Here is a 22,380-nt window from a genome sequence, read left to right as displayed (position 1 = left end):
CCTAAACGGCTCTCAGCTCCCGTGTGGCATGGAGGGGACTGAGAAAATCCCTCTATACCACTCTCCTTCCACCGATTGGTACCATTAATGTAAGTCCCAATACACCAGATGACACTGTGGAAGAGTGATTAAGAAACATGAAGTACAGACAAATACACAGGATCTTGTTAAAGTGCTAACATTGTTAAATAGCAGTAAAATTATTAGAATGATTAAAATTGAAGTTTTTGCTTTCCTGCAATCCTGTGTGATTGAAATAAATTTAGGATTGAACAATAACAAGATACACTTTCTTTGTATCTCTTGGGTTAGTGTTAATAATTTGCACTAATTTATTAACACAATAATTTTCATAAAAGATATTATTTTTATTAATTATTTTATTTTTGATGATGTTTACACAGTTGAGAAGATGCATGTGAACCACTGAATCGTGTGGGGAAGGAAAAGAAATAGGAGGAAGTGGATGACACAGCTATTTCCAATCTCCTTTTCATTACTTCCTGTATCTGGGAAAAGTGGGGAAAGGGCATGCCACTGCATCAGTTCCCAGGGATGGGGGATAGTCATCCAGTGCAGTCCCAGAGTCCCCGAGGTGGAGCATGTTCTGAGGGTACTGTTAAGTGGTTTTGATAGTTCTGAGATGCTATTGATTTCATTGCTCCAAGGATGAGGAAATCCTTCCAACGTCCATTGTCTGACATAGCCCACCTTAGAGTCTCCACTTGCCCAGATACTTGATGGTCAGGAGAGCTGTCCAATTTGTTCTGCCCTCTATGGAACTAGACGTCCTCTGCAGGCACAAATGAACTGGCTGTCATGTCCCCCAGTGCATCTGGGCATACTGTACACTGCACAGGCTTCCACAACCAAGGAGACCCAGTTCTGGCACATGCACTCTATGGCCAAACCACAGATCCTGTGATTTTTCCCAGTGGTTGGAGTTTTGAGTTCAGTGGTCCAGTTGGTGGGGAAGGATCCCCAAAGGAACCTCAGCATGACCCCAGATCTGACTCCTGTGTGTGCCAGCAAGTGTGGGGTCCAGCTCAGTCATCATTCATATCAGCCTGCACACAACACACACACACACACAACACGCACACACACACACAACACACACACACACACACACACACACGTGGTTGCAATTGCTGGGTTAGTTCTGTACCCAGCAACCTCTTATACACAATCCAATGGATGCTGCAGTCCAGCCCAACCCTGCCTGCCATGCACTCAGCCTTCATGTACACAAGCAGGAATTGCTTCTTAGTTAGAGTGACCCCCAATAATCCCTCACAGGCCCACCCCCAGGCTTGGTTCCCACGCATACTTGTATGTACAGTGTACTGGTCCAGTCTGTCCTGCATCCCATTCTTCTCTCATCTCATACATACCAATGGCTGCTGCAGCCTAGCTCAGCCCAACAGACTCCACTATCCAACCCACACTCCTGCTGACAGGGGCTACCACCTTTCCAGCCAGGCCCACCCCCATCCCTGATTCTCATGCTCACTGGTGGGAGCTGCATCACATCAGAGGGGAGCCCACAATTTCCCTAGTAGGCCTACTCCCAGCCCAGGATTTTGCACTTTTCAGGTGGTACTACAGTCTAGCCTAGCCTGATAGCACCCCCCATCCTGGTACTTGCCAGCTGATGCTGCGGAAAAGCCCAACCAGCCTGCACTTACCTTGGCTCATGCATGCCCCACTGGATATGGTCACTTACTGCAGCATAACTCTTCTCCCCAGCTCAGCTCACACACAGGCCAATTGGATTTTGGGACCCGTACAGCCTGGTCTGCTCCAAGTACCAACTCTCATGCTCACCAATAGGAGCAGTGGCTCATCATGGGTGGCCCCACAGCCTGCTATTGGGTTCATACCTGTACTCTCCCACCCCTGCTCCCCATCTTCTGTGTGTTGTTGGATGCATGTCTCAGTCTTTTTTTTTTTTAACTTTTCTAAAATAATGATAAAAAAAAACCACTTCTTTATCTTTAGGGAAATGGGTATATGGATTTGGGTTTGGATAATATATTTGCTTTGTATTTCCAAATGGATTCCAACAGATACACTATTTTTATAGTGAGAAAGTAAAAAGCAATGTTTGAATGAAACATGTTGAATTATTTATTCATTTTATTTTTCAGTGAAATAACATGAATTATTTTCTCATTGATCACTTTCAATAAATTATTCAATAAGCTGCAAGAGAACTATACACTATAATCATGTATACAACTACACAGAATATGTGCAAACTTTTGAAAATACTGTGACTAACACTTCACTGATAAACAATGACTCCAAATAAGTTTTATTATTTATCACAGTCACATAAAATACAAGAGCTTATAAATAAGCTGTTACTACCAATGTGGTTTTGCCTGAAATTCTTGATTGTATGCAGGCCTCTTAAGCATTCAAGTTTTAAATTCTACTGCATTTCTTTTGCAAAATGAAGCAGGCATAACAAAATTAAACCAGCTAGTCAAAAGGCTAAGAAAGGAAAGACACAAAAATCAACAAGGCAAAACATCTGGGTTGGTTCCCAAGTTTTTCTTTCCAAACAAATAAAATATTGGTTTCATTTAGCATATCCAGTAACATTCAGTCTCAGATCAATAGTTACACAATAAAAGAAATAAATTACACAATACTATTTTAATGTTCTAAATCATTTACCACAGTGTACATATCTGAAAATGTTTTACTACTAAAGTGCATGATCAAATTAATTAATATTTGAACCTCTCTTGTATTTCTGAGACATTTTAACTGACACTACAAGAAAAATACAGAACACAAGACAATAATCAACTTCTTGTATTTTGAGTGACAATATCTAGGGCAGTAAACGTCAGGACCTGCTTTAGCAATCAACATCTCCTTTTGTGCTTCTAGCGATCAATGTCTTCTACCAATGCCTCAAGATTTTTGCAACAGGCTTTAACCTCCTCAATTGCAGCCATCCAATTATCATAAATAATTTTGTCATAAATTGCATCATTAACTTCCCTAATCACTCCCTCCTGCTGAGATTCAAGTGCATCACCTGAGAAAAACAATACTGATCTTGGTATTATATAAGTACGCAAATTGTGACCAAGTAAAAAATCATCAGTTCCATCTCCATTTAAGTTAAGACCATGAGGAGAGAAGAAATTGAAGAATGAATCTTTGGGGAAATCTTCAGTCACGGTTCGGATTGTTCCCCATAGCCGATGTTTCTGTTTCTTCTTGACGGTTCTCAAAGTGACATTCTTTCCTTCATTCCAGTCTATCTCGCAGCCTGTGGAATATTCAATTGCAGTTCCCCTATAGGGATGGGGATCATAATATGACAGCTTTGATTTTAGCACATAAGTCTTCGTCAACAACTCATTTTTGAAATACTCATTGGGTTTGAAGTGAAATTCTAGTGTGAAACTGAGAGGCTCTCCAGGCTCTGAAAGCCTCACTTTAATATCTGTTAGCAGCTTCAGAATAGGCTCATCATACTTCTTAATCAGAGGAGTGAGTGTGTCAACATTTTTTAAAACAGTCAGCCAAAAATCAGGAATTCCCTTAGGATCCTCTTCTTTATTTTCTTCTCCGATAGCCTCAGTCTCCTCTTCTTCCTCCTCCTCTTCTTCAATCGCATAATCATAATAATAGTCCTCATAGCCATCATCCTCATCCACGTATTCATGCACCACACTGTCCTCATTACCATACATTTCTTCCTCATCGTCCATTTCCTCATCATCATAGTCCTCAGAGTCTAATTTATATTCACATTCTTCTTCTGTGGGTTCATAGATTGCATTGATGATCTGACGCCTTTTTTCCAGTAAAGGTTGATACATTTCAGCAAACTTTCTTTCAATGTCATGAAATTCCCTAAGAAATTTAGATTCTAAATTGGCCGCTCTAGTTTGAAGCTTTTTGAGGGCTAACACGCGATACTTAACTTTCACAGGCAGGCTTTCAACAAAGTCCGTATCTAAAAGGTAACCGATCAGTCCTTTTGGACGATCTGCTTCTGCCTCCTCCTTAGTAGCTGCCCCTTTCTCTTCATCTTCCCCGGACCCAGCAGCTGCATCTTCACCTTTTGCCCCTTCCATGAGCCCAGAAGCGGCTTCCACCGACTCCCCATCTCCAGACCCCGCCACGGCATCTTCACCGGGCTCCTGATGCTCCCCAGGCCCCTCCATCATGATTTTATTATCAACCACTGCTTGGTTAGATTCTGACGGCTCCTTGTGGTCGGCTGACTCGGCCATTTTTCAAAGCACTACAACACACCCAAGGTGGTTACTATCTAGGATGAGAGTTGATCTCCACAGGAAAATGACTCACCGAAGTCAAAACGACGGTGACTGGGGCACAGGCGGAACCAGGAAAGGCGGCTGGACTGTGGCAGCGGCTCCGGACACTGCTGGGGGGATGAAAGACGGTGCTGAGACGGAGAGCCGGACCTAAGCAGCAGCGGCGCAGTGGGAGGCAAAGGCTGCAGTACTCCGGCCTGAAAGAGCGAGCTGGAGACTGCAGAGAGCCGCAGTGGGCAGATCACTCCGTAAGCAGCGGCTGCAGCAAAGGGGGAAAAAAAGCCAATGCCGCAATGTGATTACGCAGTTGTCTCTTGGCTGAATTTTCTTGGCTCAAGTAGCTGACTGCGTCACTCCCTTCCCTACCACAATTCTGTTCTCGTCTCATTTGCCGAGCTGTGTGATTGACAAACCCTAAGCCAATACATTTCTAGATTCAGAAATTATCCAACTTTGTTCACCTTTACAGAGAGGTTCTGGAATATGGCTGATTCATGCATCCCTCCCCAGGCCATCCTTCACCCCCCCCCTCGCCACACACCCACGCATACACAATTCTCCCCTGAGCTTTCTAGAATCTCCCCCCCCCCCGCCAAATTGTTACTAGTTCAGTTATTTAGCTTTCAACTCACGTTATTATTATATTTTTAATTCCAAAAAAGCTAAGGCAAAACTCATAACTATAGTGTTAGAGAATTAGAAGAAAAGCACCCACCCATTTTAAACAGATCATTTTGATTTCAGCCCCTCCGAGGAAGGGATAGCTGGGGAGGGGAAGAAATTGAGAAGCTACAAACGTTTTAACATACTTAACATTTTAAAAATTAACAAAATTAACATGAATGCCACCAGTTATCTTTAATGGTATTTGAATAATATGATTGTCAGTAATTTAAATATTTTGTATTCCCTGTGTCTGTATTTTTCCACCAGCTCCATTATTTTAGATGAGAAAATTCTCATAACATTTCCTCTGAGGCGGGGAGAGGTGAAATGGAGATGAGCATGAAGGAGAGCCCCTGATGAAGAGCCAGTGTGGCCCATTCAATCCCATGAGCAATGAAAAATGACAGTAAACTAGTTCTCACTAACCTCATTAATCTCAGCACTAATGGGGACTTCCCCTACTTCTTTCCTCATTCTGGTTCTTTAAAAAGCCGTTGGAGAATTTTAATAAGGAAAGCCAACATTTAAGTTAATGGTCTTAAAAAATAACATTAGCTCAATAATTTATATAGTTAATTGGGAATAATTCAGCTCTTACCACTAAAGAGATGTTTAAATACATGTTAGTGTATTGTTAAGATAGAACATTAGGCAGTGGTTAAATGTTTCTTCTAGGTAGAAATCACTGAAGATGTTTATTTCATCAATATTTCCAAAGTTAATAATTTGTTAATTGAAAAATATTTAAGAACTTATTATCTGCTATTTTCCAGATTTAGAGTATAATTTTATTGTGTTGATTATCACAGATATAAGCACTCTGATGTATATCGCACATTTATTTCTAGATTCTGCCATTCTCTGTGTTGTATATATATATATAATACCTATTTCTGTGTACTGCATACCATAGTTACAGAATTCAAATTTTTTATTTTTTTCTGCATTTTCTGTATTTTTCTTATTTTTTCACATTTTACATTTTGTTATTATTTTTAATGTATATATTTATTAATTACATTGTGTTATGTGATACAGTTTCATAGGCTCTGGGAATCCCCCAACCCCTCCCTGTTCCCCCACCCCATGGTGGATTCCTCCACCTTGTTGCTGTATTACAGTTCAAATTCAGTCAAGATTCTTTCATTGCAAGAGTATACCAAGCATAAAGTACAGCATCTTATTATCCAGATAAATTCAATGGTTTCTTGGGGAGGCCATCTCTGGTCTGAAGGCAGAGCTGGCAGAATATCATCCCGATCAATTTAAAGCCACAACATAACATCAACGACAATTTACAACATTATGAAATTAATTGACATGTTATTGAGTAACCAATATGTTAAAAAAAATGCAAGTTCTTAACCACATCCTGTGACTACTTCATTGACATTTCAATTTTAGTTTATACAGAGAACCAGCTGTTACACACCTTAAAATGGCTATAGGGTACTGTTCAGCTGTCTCATGTCTATTTTCATTTTAGTATTTAGCAGTTTATAGTGTTGAAGTATAATTTTGCTGAACATGGCAGATTTTAGGATAATCTAAACTCTAACAAGTTATAACTCTAACAAGGCATATGTCAACAATTGAGGTGCAGAACAGTTTTAGGGGGGGTGTGCAGAGAAATCTTCACTACCCTAGTGAGGAGTAACTAATCTTTGTGTCTTACCTAGTAAGGTATGTGTGAGTCCACACTGACCGTTTCCTGTCTGGTCCTAAGCTTTCCTTGTTGTTCTCTGCCTATCTATTCCAATTCGTGTGTGTGTGTGTGTGTGTGTGTGTGTGTGTGTGTGTGTTTGTGGGGGGGGAGGGCTCTGGAGCGATCCTGATGGTCATTGCAAGAGAGCGTGGGGATCCAAAGTTGGAAATAAGTAAGGACCAGAGAAAGCTCCTCTCCCTAGTCCCGAAGGAAATTTACTGTTCTGTTTCTGTGGACCTCTCAGGGTTCCTGGTTGTTGTTCCGAGGACCTTGGACCCTGTGAGGAAGGATTTGGGCTTTGTCCATTCCGTGTGGTAGATCCAAAAGGGGGTGGATGACCTCAGAGTTCTCGGCCTCTGAAGGCACTCCTGTTCCCTGTGGTCTCTTTGGCAGTTGGGATGTAGTCCTTGGTGCCCATACTGAGAGTCCTTGGTGAGGATCTGAGTCTTCAAGGTTGGGATACAAGCCTCCTCCTTTCCCCCTGCTCCATTCTGGGGTCCCCCTTCCCCGCTCTGTGCATATGACCTCCTGTTAAGAGGTTGTTAGGATCGCTCTTGACAGAATTCAGTTTTTAAGCCCATATGTCAGTTTGTTAGTTCCATGGTCATGAGTCCCATTTATTTCAAGTCTTCCTTTTCTGGTTCTGTAATTGCAAGATTCACTGTAGCTTTCTGATGATAAACTGTGTACATGCACATTTTAGAAAATTTAGAAAATGAGATTTTGAAAATATAGTAGAAATTACCAGTAATCTCACAAGTCTTTGAGTGTCAGTGTGAACATTTTGGTTCTTTTGTTTTCTAATTGTTTTTTCTTGTATATACTGAAAAGTTTGTGTTTAGCTGAAGGTTTTTAAAATTTAAGCTAGACAAGTTTTTTCACAAACATTTTCTTTCATTAGAATATCTCATTCCTTAAATGCTCTTGAATAATGTGATTTTAAAAACTCAGTGTTACTTAAATACATTATAGGTAAACTAAATGGTTAGAAGAACAAAGAGAAAAAAATCTTTATTTGCTTTTAAGACTGAAAATTCATCAAAGGTATATATATATGGTCACAGATACCACAAGGGAAATGACATGTTCATTCCATAAAACAGAAAAAGATATAACACCAAAAACATAAGCAGCGAAAGAAAAAACATATAGTGTACTTCAAAATTAAAATTTCTGTTTAACAAAGGACAGTATCAACAGAATTAGAAAGCAACCCATGGAATGGGAGAAAATAATTGCAAATCATACATCAGAGAGGAGATTAACATCTTGTATGAACAAATCAATAACCACTAACCAAACAAGCCAAGTTGAAAAATAGGTGGAGGACTTGAACAGATTTTTCCAAAGAAGAGGAGTGAGCCGTCAATAAAGTCATGAAAAGATATCATAAATTAGGAAAATGCAAATCAAAACTACAATGAAATCCAACTTCACATGCATTAGAAAAACTAAAAAGAATACAGAAAATACCTAATATTGATAAGGATGTGGGCAATAGAACATTTCCTCAAAAGCAATATTCCACTTGTGATCTCCAACCGATCTTTGTACATCCATGTGAATAAGATGAACATTATTGAAATAACATCCATCAACAGCATGCATGGAAACATACTTCTCTCTGTTTCCACCTATGAACATAATAATTTCCACTACACTTCCATTATACATCCCTTTAAATACAGAATCAGTCCACACAGTCCACCACAGGGAGAAAAAATAGTGAACCTTTAATCCACATGAGGTTGACAAACATGTAACAAATGTATCAATGTGAAAATAATAACAAAAGTAAAAATAAAATAAAAATGATAATATTCATGAACATTATCCACAAAACCCAAAAGTTAGAAACAACCTAAATGTCCATGTTAATGTCTTAAAAAAGTATGTGTTTGTGTAGAGAATATTATTTAAATACCAGAAAGACATTTAGTTCCATCACATATTACAACACTGATGAAACCTAAAAAACACTAAGTAAAATATTCCAGACACAAAAGGACAAACATTGTATGATTTCACTAAATGAATTTTTAAAGTGCTAAAAGTCTTAGGCACCAAAAGTAGAATCATGGCAACCAGGAGTTGTGGGCAAGCAAGAAATGGAAGATACTGCTTAATGGTAGAGTTTCATTTTATAAAAAACTTGAACGCTCTGGAGTTGGATGATGATAATGAGTCACAACAATGTGAGTATAAATACTCCTGAAGTTCAAACTGTAGTAGAGTTAAAATGTTACATTTTACATTCTGCTACATATATTATAAAAATGCTGAGGGCCATGTGTGGTAGCCTAATGGCTAAAGTCCTTGCCTTGATCATCCTGGGATCCCATATGGGTACCTGTTCTAATCCCAGTTGCCCCACTTCCCATCCAGCTCCCTGCTTGTGGCCTGGGAAAGCAGTCAAGTATGGTCCAAAGCCTTGGGACCTTGCACCCATGTGGAAAACCTGGAAGAGGCTCCTGGCTCCTGGCTTCGGATCAGCACAGCTCCGGCCATTGCAGTTACTTAGGGAGTGAATCATTGGATGGAAGATCTTTCTCTCTGTCTCTCCTCCCCTCTGTATATCTGACTTTCCAGTAAAAATAAATAAATCTTTAAAAAAATGCTGGGAGGGCCCGGCGGCGTGGCCTAGCAGCTAAAGTCCTCGCCTTGAAAGCCCCGGGATCCCATATGGACGCCGGTTCTAATCCCGGCAGCTCCACTTCCCATCCAGCTCCCTGCTTGTGGCCTGGGAGAGCAGTCGAGGACGGCCCAAAGCTTTGGGACACTGCACCCGTGTGGGAGACCCGGAAGAGGTTCCTGGTTCCCGGCTTCGGATCGGCGCGCACCGGCCCGTTGCGGCTCACTTGGGGAGTGAATCATTGGACGGAAGATCTTCCTCTCTGTCTCTCCTCCTCTCTGTATATCTGACTTTGTAATAAACTGAATAAATCTTTAAAAAAAATGCTGGGAAATATAAGATAGTGAAGACATACAAAATATGAGAAATAGTCAAGTAGGTGGAATATGTGTATTATATACAAATATGTATATATAAATTATTAATATGTAAAGATTTCATGTTTAATGTTTAAAATCTAACAATTTCAAATTTTTACACTGAAGCAAAAAAATTAAAATTTTTAGATTTTGCTATTTAGAATGCAATCTGGTATTAAAATCTTTTCAAATTCTTTGATAGTGTCTACGAAATGTAAACACATGCTTTGCGTAGGACCTAGCAATTGCAAACCTCTAGGTATATATACAAAAAGGCAGGTGCACTATGTTCATGCCATCATTATGTTTAAAATAACTCTTTGATGACATTTTGTTTGCCTTGTAAAACATCCTTTTCAAGTGCACAAATTAATACTTCTTAGAACATTAAGTATGTTCTCATATTTTATATGCAAACATAGTTCAGATTCAATTCTGAGCCGTAAAAGAAAAGCAAGATCTCACTGGAATGAGAAAAGCCGTTGCGAAAAGCACTCTCACTTCTCTTTTAGGACTTTTTAAGAATCCAAGGTTATGACAGAGGTTAGGTTATGGGCATGTCCCAGAAGTGTTTCAGAAGACTTACCTTACTGTCATTATTTTCTATTGTCTGGGCTTCCACACACATTTGTTGCTCTTTTTTTTTCCCCTTTATCAGCCCTCAAATCTTTAAATGAACGCCAAACATAAATATAACAATTTATTCCTGGATTTTCAGTTTAGCTTTATTCATCTGTTGTCTAGTTTTATGAGAGTGCCATATGCTCTTGGTTACCATTGTATTGTAGTAAGGATCCGTGAGGCAGGAGATTCTTCCGGGTCTCTCGCGCGGGTGCAGGGTCCCAAGGCTTTGGTCCATCCTTGGCTGCTTTTCCAGGCCACAAGAAGAAAGCTGGATAGGAAGCAGAGCCACAGGGATTGGAATAGGCACTCATATGGGATCCTGGAGCATGCAATATGAGGAGTTCAGCTGCTAGGCCACCGCACTGGACTCTATAGTAAGGATTTTAAAAAATTAGTTTGAATGTCTTTCATCAATTAGTCTTTCATCAATCTCTTTTCAAAATAATTTTTGCTATTTTTGTGTCCTTTGCACCTCCATATAAATTTTATGATCAATTTGTCAATTTTTGCAAAAAAAATCATCTGGGATTATGATAGAGATTACATTGAATACAGAGATCAATTTGGCAAGCATTAGCATTTTACCAATAGCAAGTCTTCTAATCCATGAACAAGGACATTCTACTTAACTTTAATTACTCCAAGGTTTATTTCATTTAGCATAATGTCCTCCAGATATGTTGTCACAAAGGTCAGGATTTCCTTTTGTTGTGAGACTGAATAATATTTCATTGTTCAGCATCTTCTTTATCCATCCATTTATTTGTGGACATTTGGGTTACTTTCACATCTTGGTTATGGTGATGCAGATCCCATTTTCATTGGGATTAAACAGTTTATCAAGATCCTGTTCTCTTGCTTGCATTTTGGGAGTGGGATTTGGGACAAAGGGGAGGTTTAACAGAATGCTAAAGCTGATTTCCTGTCTGCCTTGTCTCAACCTATTCAGACTTTTCTGAGGTTTCATTCTCACAAGCAAAGCAGCAGATGAAATACTGTCATCCTTTTGTACTATTGCAGGATTGATTTCAGGATCCCTTGGATATCAAAAGTTAAGAATGTTCTAATCCCTTATACTAAATGACATACTAATGCATATAACCTATGTGTTTCCTCTTGCACATTTGAAATTATCTAAGTGACATTTTCAGCATAGACTATCAAACTTTTTTGTTTCTATTTTCTCGTGAATAATTAGTACTTGCCAAGCAGCTCTTTTTGCTTCCAGCCTTGCTTGTGGCTACCTGCCAATATTTCTTAAAGTCCCACTTCCTGCACAAAATCTGGCTTTCATGGGTGTTCTTTCCCTTCCATGATGAAGAATTTCCAACTGCATTTTTAAAATATTTATTTATTAGAAAGGCAAATCCACAGAGAGAAGGAGACAGAGAGATCTTCCATTTATTGTTTCATGCCCCACGTGGCCATAATGGCTAGAATTGAGCTGATCTGAAGCCAGGAATCAGGAGCTTTTTTTTGTCTCCCACATGTGTATAGGGTCTCAAGGCTTTGGGCTATCCTCTACTGCTTTACCAGGCCAAAAGCAGGGAGCTAGATGGGAAGTACATGAACTGAGGCCCATATGGGATCCTGGTGCTTACAAAGTGAGGATTTAGCCACTGAGCCATTGAACTGGGCCCCATCTGTATTTATTAATATAATTTAACTCTGAAGTGATCTCAATCCATTTTCACCCAGAGTCTGGGCATGAACTGCAGTTTTACTGGGACCCAGGAATGGCCAGATAATGGCTTGCTCACAATGGCAGGTGGGTGGGGAGTGGAACTGAAGGGTGATAAGGGACAATGGATGCAATATTTGTATTCCATCTCTATAGCCAGCAAGACAGCCTTGGCTGGAAGTGACTGTTGTCTGTCACATTGCTGCTGAAACAGGCTGGACAAACCTCAAGGAGCAATAGTCAGAGTAAGAAGGAGCCTCAGAAGAGGCAATATGAACATACGTACATGTGAGATGGATAGATCATTTGTTTGCTCTAGGTTATTTTTAAAGTTTTATCTAACTGTGAGGGGTGACTCAAATATAGCTCTGGAGATTGAAGAGACCCTGCTATTTTGGACGTGGTGCCACTTCAGACACCTGCTTTGCTTTTCCATTGCTTGCAAATTTCCTGCCCTTCTGGTTACCCACCAATTTCCTGTAACCTCATAAACTTCCCCCACTCCCCTCCCCCCAAGCTGTAACATCATGAAGCCATCCTGACAACTCCGTCCACCAAACCCAACTCCACCCACCAAACCCTCTTACCCTTTTTCTTAATTTCCACCCACCTACTAATCTTCTGTGGCTCTGACAATCCTATCCACCAATCCCTCATGGGCCCTGTGATGCCCACTCTTAGCCACAAAAAAAGGGCACAACCCAATGTGTTGTGTCTCTCTTCCCATCATGTGCTGCCTCTTCCCCTGCCTGGTCCTCCCCCTGTCCTCCTTCATCTTGCCCTCCCCATCCCTTGCACCCTCTCCTGCCACCATGGCAGGAGATGTCCCTTTTCTTCTCTGCCCCTGTGCCTCTGCTCCAATCTCTACCATGCTGGAATAAATGACCTCCTAGGTGCCTCGCTTCATCTGGTATTTTAACTTATTGCAGCAGACTTCTGAAGAGAGCTTAGTTGTGTAAAAGGACTAACTCTATCTATCTATCTATCTATCTATCTATCTATCTATCTATCTATCTATTTATCTATCTATCTATCATCTATCAATCAGATAGAGTGAAAAACAGATGAAAAGATAGAAAATATTTTAAGTACTCCCATCTACTGGTTCACTTTCCAAATGACAAGGGCTGTGTCAGGCTAAAGCCAGGAATCACAAACTATCCAAATCTCTGACAGGGTTGTCAGGACCCGATGTTGCTTGGATCACCACCTGATGCCCCCCAAGGTGTATATTATCCAGGATGGAAGCAGAAGTGAACTGGAACTTGATCCCAGGTACTCTGAAATGGGATGTGTCATCCCCAGTGGTGGCTTAACCCAATGAGTCTCAATATCCACTCCTATTTTTTTTTAAAGAACTTTCGTATTGTTTTACATAGTATCAGCACCAATTTGTATTCGCACAAATGGTGCATACAGGTTTCCTTCTCTTTGCATCTTTATGAACATGTGTTTTTCTGTCTTAAACTACAACAAGTATGAGATAATATCTTGTTGTAGTTTGACTTGCATTTCCCTGATGAATAAGGACATTGAATAGCATTTTGTATATATTTTGGCTATCTCTAAATCCTCTTTAGATGTCTATGCAGTTCCCTTGCCCATTGTTATAGAGTGTGTGTTGAGGGTAGGGAGTTTCAGTTGTATGAGTTCTTTACATATTTTGAATATCAACTATTTATTAGATATTGTTAAATTTAGAGGTGATTGAGGACGAGAAAGGGAGGTTAGGGGATAGTCTGATGGACTGCTCCCTGGCAGGAGATAGCCCAGGACCTCATGAGGGAATGGCTGCCCAGTATATACAACACTGGGCTTTTATACATCTTAGGTGTGGGGAATGGGGAAGGCAGCAGCTCCTCGGTTTGGGTAAGGTTGCAACACGCAGCATGCGGGAGTACTCACAGTGGTGGGCTGAAACAAGGCCAAAGTGGTTCCTGTTACGCATACCAGACATTCCTGAAGATACAAAGCAAGGATGATCCATTATGGACTCACTCTCACTCTACTTCAGGCCAGCATTCTGCTCTGGCCCACCTAGCAGATTAGAGAGTTTGTAAAAGTTTATTCCAATCCAATGGGCTTTATTGATTGTTCTTTTTCAAAGATGTATCTATTCATTTGAAAGGCTGAATTACAAAGAAGCTGGGAGTTAAGAACTCCTCCATTTGGGTCTCCCACATGGGTGGCAGAGGCCTCAAGTGCTTGAAATATCTTATACTGCTTTCCCAGGCACATTAACAGGAAGTTAGAGTGAAAGTGGAACAGGTAGGACTCAAACCAGCTCTCGCACGAATGCCAGTATTGCAAGCAGCTGTTTGAACTGAGCCACAATATCTGCACCTTGTAGATTGCTTTGAAGAATGTTCTAGTTTAACACAACTCAATTGTTTTAAAAATAGATGCATTTATTTTTGCCACGTGTTTATCACTTCATTAGGTTCATATCAACAAATGATGAGTAGAAAATAATTACAAAGAACAGAAAAAATAAGCAAAAGAAAAAACCTGTAATATTTTTCAGGAATACAAACAAAAGCTGTACACAATAATCAAATCCCAGAGTGTCATTCTTGTTCCTATAGATTATATTGAAATAATGAAATCTGGTCTTTCTTGACTAACTGGTATTTTGTTTTTGGCATCACACCCAAGAAATTACCATCAAGACTAATACCCAGAAGCTTTATCTCAGCTTTCTTTTAGTACTTTCAAGGTTTCACGTCCCCAATCAAATTTCATTCCTTTGAATGTGGAGATCTAGTACATCCTGAACAATTTATCAAAGACACTATCTTTTCTCCATTGTATATTCTGGGCACCCTTTGTGTGACTCTACTTTTGGGTTTTTAAATATTTTTTTTTGATCTATGTTTGTTTTTATTCCAGTATCAGATTTTCTTGATCACAGTATCTTTGATTCACATTTTGAAATCAAGAAATATAACACCTACAGTTTTGTTATTGTTCACAATTCTTTGATATTCAGGATATTTTGATTCCACATGAATTTTTAATTTTCATTTCATGTAAAAACATTGGGATTTAATAGGATTGCATTGAATCTGAAGATTGTTTTGGAGAGTATTGACATGTTAAAAACAGTCTTACAATCTCTAAACGTGATATCCTTCATTTATGTTTTAATTTTTGTTCAGTAATGATTTCATTGTGCACTGCTTTCCCTCCTTGATTAAATCGTAACTACTATATTTGATACCAATGTGAGAATAATTGTTTTTCTTATTTTTCTTGATTTCCATGTTGGATTGCTTAGTGTTAGTGTATAAAAATACAGCTCATTTTTTGTATCTGAATTATTTTCAAGTTTCGTTTGTGAACTCTCATGTGCATGTTTATGTGAAATATTACTGTTTTACCTATAGAATCATATAATCTGTGAAAAGAGATGATTTTACTTCCAGTTTTCCACTTTGTGTAACTTGAATTTCTTTTTCTTAACTTAGTGTTCTAGCTAGCTAAAACTTCTTGTACTATGTTGAATAGAATTATAAAGTGGCCATCCTTACCTTGTTCCTGATCTGGGGGAAAAATGCTTTCAGCCATTTACATCAGGTATAGCGTTCATGCTGGACTTTCCATATATGAGTTTAAAAAAATTAAAACTTTAATGAAAATGGAGTTAAAATCCATTTCTGTGTTCCCCCCTCATCAAAAAAAAAAAAAAATTAAAAAAAGATGAAATCCATGCCTGTGAAGGATCTTTGACAAGTTTTGGAAATATCATATCAAGAAAAATCATTACAAGTATTCTGAATTTTCTTTACTAAAATAAACTTATTTTTAATTTAATTTTTTTATGATCAATTTGAAGCACCCTTCTATTTTGAGACAGCTTCCTTTTGTTCCTATTTTGCTGTGAGTTTTATAGTGGAAAAATATTAAAATTTGTCAAATACTTTTTCTGTAGCAATTAACACAACTATGTAGTATCCACTGTATATTCTGTTAATGTAGTAAATTACACTGATTGATTATCATATGTCAATGGATTATCATTCTTTTAACATATAGCCACATTCTGTTGGCTAGTTTTTAGTTAATATTTTTACATGGATATTCACAAGGGATATTAGTCTGCAGTTTTCTACTTTTTTTGTAGTGTTTCAAGTGACTTTGAAATCAAGGCAGAGCTGTCCACATTAAAAGAGTTAAGAAGCATTTCCTCATCTTTGATTATTTAGCAAATTTGAGAATGGCCAGTGTCAGTTTTTTGTTAAATGTTTGATAGAATTCACCAGTGAAGCCAGCAACTTTTCCAATATTACTATTTTTGCTTCTATTTCCTTTAATGTAAGTTTTAAGCAATAAATGATCTTACCTCCTGCCAAAATCATACACATTGTGTCTCTCAAGCTAGTCTGTGGTCTTTACAGATTACTTTCTAGGCGTCTCAAGTCTACCCTAACTGAGGTTTCATTAGTTCAAGACACGGTGTCAGAGAGAGAAAAATAGTTGTTTCTTAAAATACATATCATCTATCATTTTTAACATTTTAAAGGTGTATTTATTTTTATTTAAAAGGCAGATTTACAGAGAGAGACAAAGAGAAAGAGAAAGCATATACATTTACATATTTACTTACATATACATACGCAAATACCTGCATAAATATTTAAATGAAAATATATTTCAATGAAAATAAATATTAATATTGATTTATACAATAATTATCTTTATACACAAACCCGTAAGTTGAAAATATGTCAAAATTAATGTAATATAAAACTAGATTAATTTAATATAAGCTAGTGAGTGACATGGCTTTCTAGAGCTTAGCTTAGACATGTTGAGAGTACTTACATTAGCCTATAGCTGGCCAAAATCACCCAATAAAAAAAATCCCATTTTGTAATAAATAAGCAATTGAATATTATACTGAAATCAAAACAAAATGAAAAACCAGAATGATTATATGAGTACAGCATTCTGTTTTTAGTTTTAAATGTAAAGCTGGAAGCTACTGTGGAAAACAGTGCATGTCTCAAAAGCTAAATATACTTCCAGTGTGACTCATCAACTTTTATCTTTGAGCATGCTACCAAGATAAATAGATACATATATTCACAGAAAAAAAACATAACAATTATAGCATATGTTCCAAGCATCATAAAGTTGAATTATCTTGTTAAATTGTCATAAATCAATAACTACTTGTACATGTGTATATACCTATACACTGATGACTGCCAAATTAATTCTTGTAGATGAGAATTCCCTACTAAATTTCTGACTGCTATATAATATATTTAAAACTAACCCCTTTGGGCTAGCACTGCCACCTGCAGCGCCAGAATTTCAAATGTATGCCTGTTCAGGTTATGGCTGCTCCACTTCTGATCTAACTCCCTGCAATTATGCCGAGGGAAGCAGGAGAAACCTAAGCCCTTAAGCTTCTGTACCCGCACTGGACACGTGAATAAAGCTCCTGGTTTCTGGCCTCACATTGGCCCAGCTCCAGTTTTTGTGACCATTTAGAGAGAGAGAGTTCTCTCTCTGCTCTCTGTCTTTCAACTAAATGAAAACATTTTTAAGAAGCCCTTAACCCCTAATATTGTCTGTTCAAATACTACTACTACTACTAATAATAATGCTATTGCTCTAATAATTTGTGTCAAGATTCTTTTCATAAATGTCTTCATAATTACATCTAGAATCTGATTCCTCGTGTCTGATTTCAAAATACCAGTAGTATTTTGCCTTCTAAAATGGAAGAGTAATGCAGAAAATCCAAAAAAAGAAAAAATTAACAAAGTTCATTATCACTTTATAGGTCTAACAAGAAATTATTAAGTGAGTTTTCTAGGCTGAAACAAAAGGACAACAAATAGTAACATCAAAACATATGTAAGTATAAAACTCACTGGTAAAAATTAAGTACTTACGGACAAGTGCCATAGCCTAGTGGATAAAGTTCTCACCTTGCATGAGCTGGAATCCCATATGGATGCTGGTTTGTATCCCAGCTGTTCCACTTCTCATCCAGCTTCCTGCCTGTGGCTCAGGAAAGCAGTACAGGGTGACTCAAATCCTTGGGACGCTGCACCCATGTGGGAGACCTCGAAGAGGCTCCTGCCTCCTGGTTTCAGATCAGATCAGCTCCGGCCTTTGCGGCTACTTGGAGTGCAAACCAGTGGATGAAAGATCTTTCTCTCTGTCTCCTTTTCTGTAAAATTGTCTTTTCAATAAAAAGAAAATAAAATAAATCTTAAAAAAAATTACATATTTAACCATATTTCAACATATTCTTATACACTAAAGTGGATTTTAAGTCATTTATACCTCCAGCATGAGTATCACATTTTAAAGAAAGCTGTTACGATTATCATAACTACAATAATTTGTTGAGGAATATGTAAATTGTGATTTCAAAAAAGTATTTGAAAAAGGTGGAGTAAAAACATCATGCTACTTTTATGAGATTGAAGAAAATCTACTTACTGGAAATAGTGTTACATTTTATGTAAGATTTAACAGTTAAACGCAAAGCAAAGTCTTACAGTAGAAAGTGATACAGATAAGAATAAGATAAAGTGAACATAATCATACAATAGGAGAAAATTATCTCTCCACAAAAAAAAAAAAAAAAAACCAGTAGGAGAGGAATAAAACAAAGTAAAACAAAAGAAAACAAAAACAAGGATCTGGGGCCTGTGCTGTGACATAATGAGAAAAGCTGCCATTTGCACTGCTGGCATCTATGGGCACTGGTTTAAGTCCTGACTGCTCCACTCTGGATCTAGCTTCCTGCTAATGCACCTGGAAAAGCAACAGAAGATGGTTCAGGTGCTTGGGATCCTACACCCATGTTGGAGACTTGTGAGAAGCTCCAGGCTCCTGGCTTCACATTGCCCTGACTCTGATCGTTAAAACCATTTGGGCAGTGAACCAGCAGATGGAAGATCTCTCTAAGTGTCTTTTTTTTCTGTAATTCTGCCTTTAGAATGAATGATTGAATGAATGAATGAATAAATAAATCTTTTAAAAAGAAACAAGTATCTATAAACCACAAAGGAGAATTTTTCAAAGAGCAGTAGTTAGTTATTAGTTATTTTTTTATATATATCAACTGCCAGTCAGGCTTCAAGTTATTAGTTATTAGAAACTACCTTTAAAGTAAATAATTTATGTTTTCTAATCAAAAGGCACATTGTGAATGAATGGACTAAAAAATATCCAATCATATGCCACCTGTAAGATATTCATGTGACTTAAATTTTTTTTTGTTTGCTTTTCTACCAATTAATTTTAAACAGACTATCAGGTATATATGTCATGTTAACCACAAATTGTTTTGTGTAATTTTTGGTCTTATTTTATGAGTGCATTGATTCATAAACCAATTAAAATAGAAATGTTAATACATTTTCCCACATAGACATACAGTATGTACACATATAACAGTTATGTTACAATATGTTACATTACAGGAAAGAATGATAAAGCAGTTTCAATAACAACCTAAAATCCTTAACTGGTTTTAAATTTACCACCAATCACTTAAAATTATTTCATACTGTAAGTAACCTGAACTAAGCATATTTTTCTCAGTTTATAAATATGATTGTAAATATTTTACAGAATAAAAAATTGTGGATAGCAAAAGATTCTATGTTTCAATATTTATTTTCTTTGTTTTAAAAGAAGAGTTAAAAAGACATAAAATGAAAGACTCAGACTTTTCAACTGTTGCTTGCTCCCCAAATGGCTGTAAAGGCCAGGGCTGGATCAGGTCAAATCCAGGAGCAAGGGGTGTAATATAGGTTTCCCATGTGGGTGTAGTGATCCTAGCATTTGGGTCATTTTTGGCTGCTTTCTCAGACCATTAGCAGAAACTAGATTGGAAGTATAGCAGCCAAGATTTGAATAGATGCCCATACAGGATGCTGTTGCTGAACGCAGTTGCTTTGCCTGCTACGCCACAGTGAGGACCCTCTAGTTTTTCTTCATTTTAACTACCATTATTCTAAGATCATATTTTTAGTTTGAGGATTTATTTTGATTTAATGTATTATAAGTACGAATTAATTCAGTAGTTTGGTTTCCTTTCCTATCCTTTGAGGTTTTTGTTTGTTGGTTTGTTTTTTTTCTTTTTTAGTGCTGCCTTTTTATGCTCCTTTTCTATTTCACCAATTTAACAACCATGCTGTTTATCTCACTTCATATTTTTGTTGTTTTCCTATAAGTTGGGCAATTTCTCACAAAACCAAAATTATAATTATCATATAACCTCTGGGTTATATGAATTTGGGTATTTTTCCTAGAAAATATAATACAAGGGATACAAAAAATTCTATTAACTAATTTTAGCAGTTTTACATGTAGTAGCCAAATACTGGACACAACATTGGTATTTGTTCAACAAATTAGCGGTTAAATGAACTATGGCAACACTCGTATATCTTGTATACTTCTATATTTAAAATAAAAGACTCTTTGTATGGACACATTATCTTGACTGAATTTTCTGGGGATTTTGTTTATTAAAAAAATTCCTGAAAGTTTTGTAATGAAATCTATCATTTAAAAAATATTTTAAATTTTAGAAATTAAAGGGCAAATTAGTGGCCCCATGGGAGATTAAAAGACTTATGAGAAAATAGATATGGTCATAAAATTTGGACAAATGGAATCCTTGTGGTCACAGAAGTGTTCAGAATTTTCATGTGATTTTGATAACACAATCTGTACATAAATTTTAAATGTATAGCATTTAAGATGCACAAACGTGCAAACACAATAAATAGAAACATAATTGGGGCGGGGTGGCTGGCTCAGTGGCCTAGTGGCTAACGTCCTCACCTTGAATGCACCAGGATCCCATATGGGCACCGGTTCTAACTGCAGTGATCCACTTCCCATCCAGCTCCCTGCTTGTGGCCAGGGAAAGCAGGGACTGCCCAACGCCTTGAGACCCTGCACCTGCCTGGGAGACCCAGAAGAGGATCTGGGCTCCTGGCTTAGGATCAGCGCAGTACCAGCCGTTGCAGTCTCTTGGGGAGTGAATCATCGAACGGAAGATATTTCTCTCTGTCTCTCCTCCTCTCCGTATATATCTGACTTTGCAATAAAAATAAATAAATCTTTTTTTTTTAAAATATGATTGTGAACATCTGAATATTTTTGGTTGATTATATTAATGTCTATAACTTAGTTGTGATATTTTACTGTATTTTTTCCAAATATTACTATTTAAGGAAATTTAGAAAAGATCATAGAATCTCTGTTATCATAATTGCATATCAATCAGCCATTAGAAAAATAAAAATTCGAAAACATATACTTACCATTCAACCTAGCAATTGCACTTGCTGAACATTCACTGTGTAAAACCTAAAATTTACATTCACACAAAAAGCTTACACACTTAGTGTTCATAGCTGAACACTGATAGCATTTACAATATAAAAAACTGGGAGAACTTCCTTGCTTTTTCTCCCTTCCTCCAATTTCCTCTTTCTTCCTTTTTCTTTCTTTTTCTCCTGTGAGTGTGCTTGAGATAGCATGGAACCTGTGCAAGGCTCTGCCCATTCAGAAATCATCTGGAGATTAGACACCTAGGTGTCTTAGCCATATGCAGTCAAGGGTCTTTAGGGCCATGGTGTGACTGCTTACATGGCTGGGGTATGGCTTGTCATTTCCATAACTAGGGCCTAGGTGCATGAACAACACATGGGAAGGAATCCTCATGACTCTTGTCCTGGTAGATCCTGTGGGGATCCCCTAGAAGCTGGATGCCTGAATCTCAGGCAGACAGGAGTCCTCAGTGAGATGATGCTGTGGCATATTTCACTGGGGAGTGTTTGGGGCCTATGTGACTGGGGGAGTACCTGGGTTTAGTGCTGTGGGGAATAACCTGGGGTTAAGTTGCCTCAGACAAGTGGGCAGGCATCCCCGTGGTCCTGCTGGAGTCAGCCCAGATTAGAGGAGTGTCTAGGGGAGTACCTGTAGCCAAAGTGCCTGAGACTGGGTACCTCAAAACCATGTCAAGATGGTGAACGCCAACATACAACAATATGTAATTCAGAAGAACTGATATCTATTTTTAAAGTTATTATTTTAATTATTTTAAAGTGATAGTTTTCTATAAGCATGAGTAATGTTTTGAATAGAATGAAACCTTATGTTCTAAAGGAGGAAAAGCAACTGTGTCAATGAGTGTTCAGACAAAAATTCCAACTAAGTCCACCACACATAATAGGCACTCAAAACTACAATTGAGCTTGATGCCCAACTGTCTCAGATTCAGGCTGTTTTTGAGAGTTCAACATAAGTTGCAGGCTACTACTGGATACAAATGAAGACTGGTAGAAGAATGGAGGTATAGTAAATTGAACTTAGGATGGGACAATTTTTTTTTTTTTAAGTTTTATCCGTCTTTG

General features: G+C 37.9%; 1 protein-coding gene across 1 annotated transcript; it reads right to left on the bottom strand.

Moving 5' to 3' along the window:
- Nucleotides 1-2,225: 2,225 nt before the first annotated feature.
- NAP1L2 (nucleosome assembly protein 1 like 2) lies at nt 2,226-4,624 on the bottom strand. Its single transcript, XM_004592751.3, has one exon. It carries the CDS (start codon nt 4,263-4,265, stop codon nt 2,901-2,903), a length of 1,365 nt encoding a protein of 454 aa, XP_004592808.2. The 5' UTR covers nt 4,266-4,624; the 3' UTR covers nt 2,226-2,900.
- Between the last annotated feature and the right edge of the window lie 17,756 nt (nt 4,625-22,380).

This window comes from Ochotona princeps, chromosome X (assembly GCF_030435755.1).
Source record: "Ochotona princeps isolate mOchPri1 chromosome X, mOchPri1.hap1, whole genome shotgun sequence".
In the NCBI taxonomy this organism is placed as follows: Eukaryota; Metazoa; Chordata; class Mammalia; order Lagomorpha; family Ochotonidae; genus Ochotona; species Ochotona princeps.
Note: the sequence above shows the minus strand (reverse complement) of the source record. Positions and strands in the feature narration are given on the sequence as shown.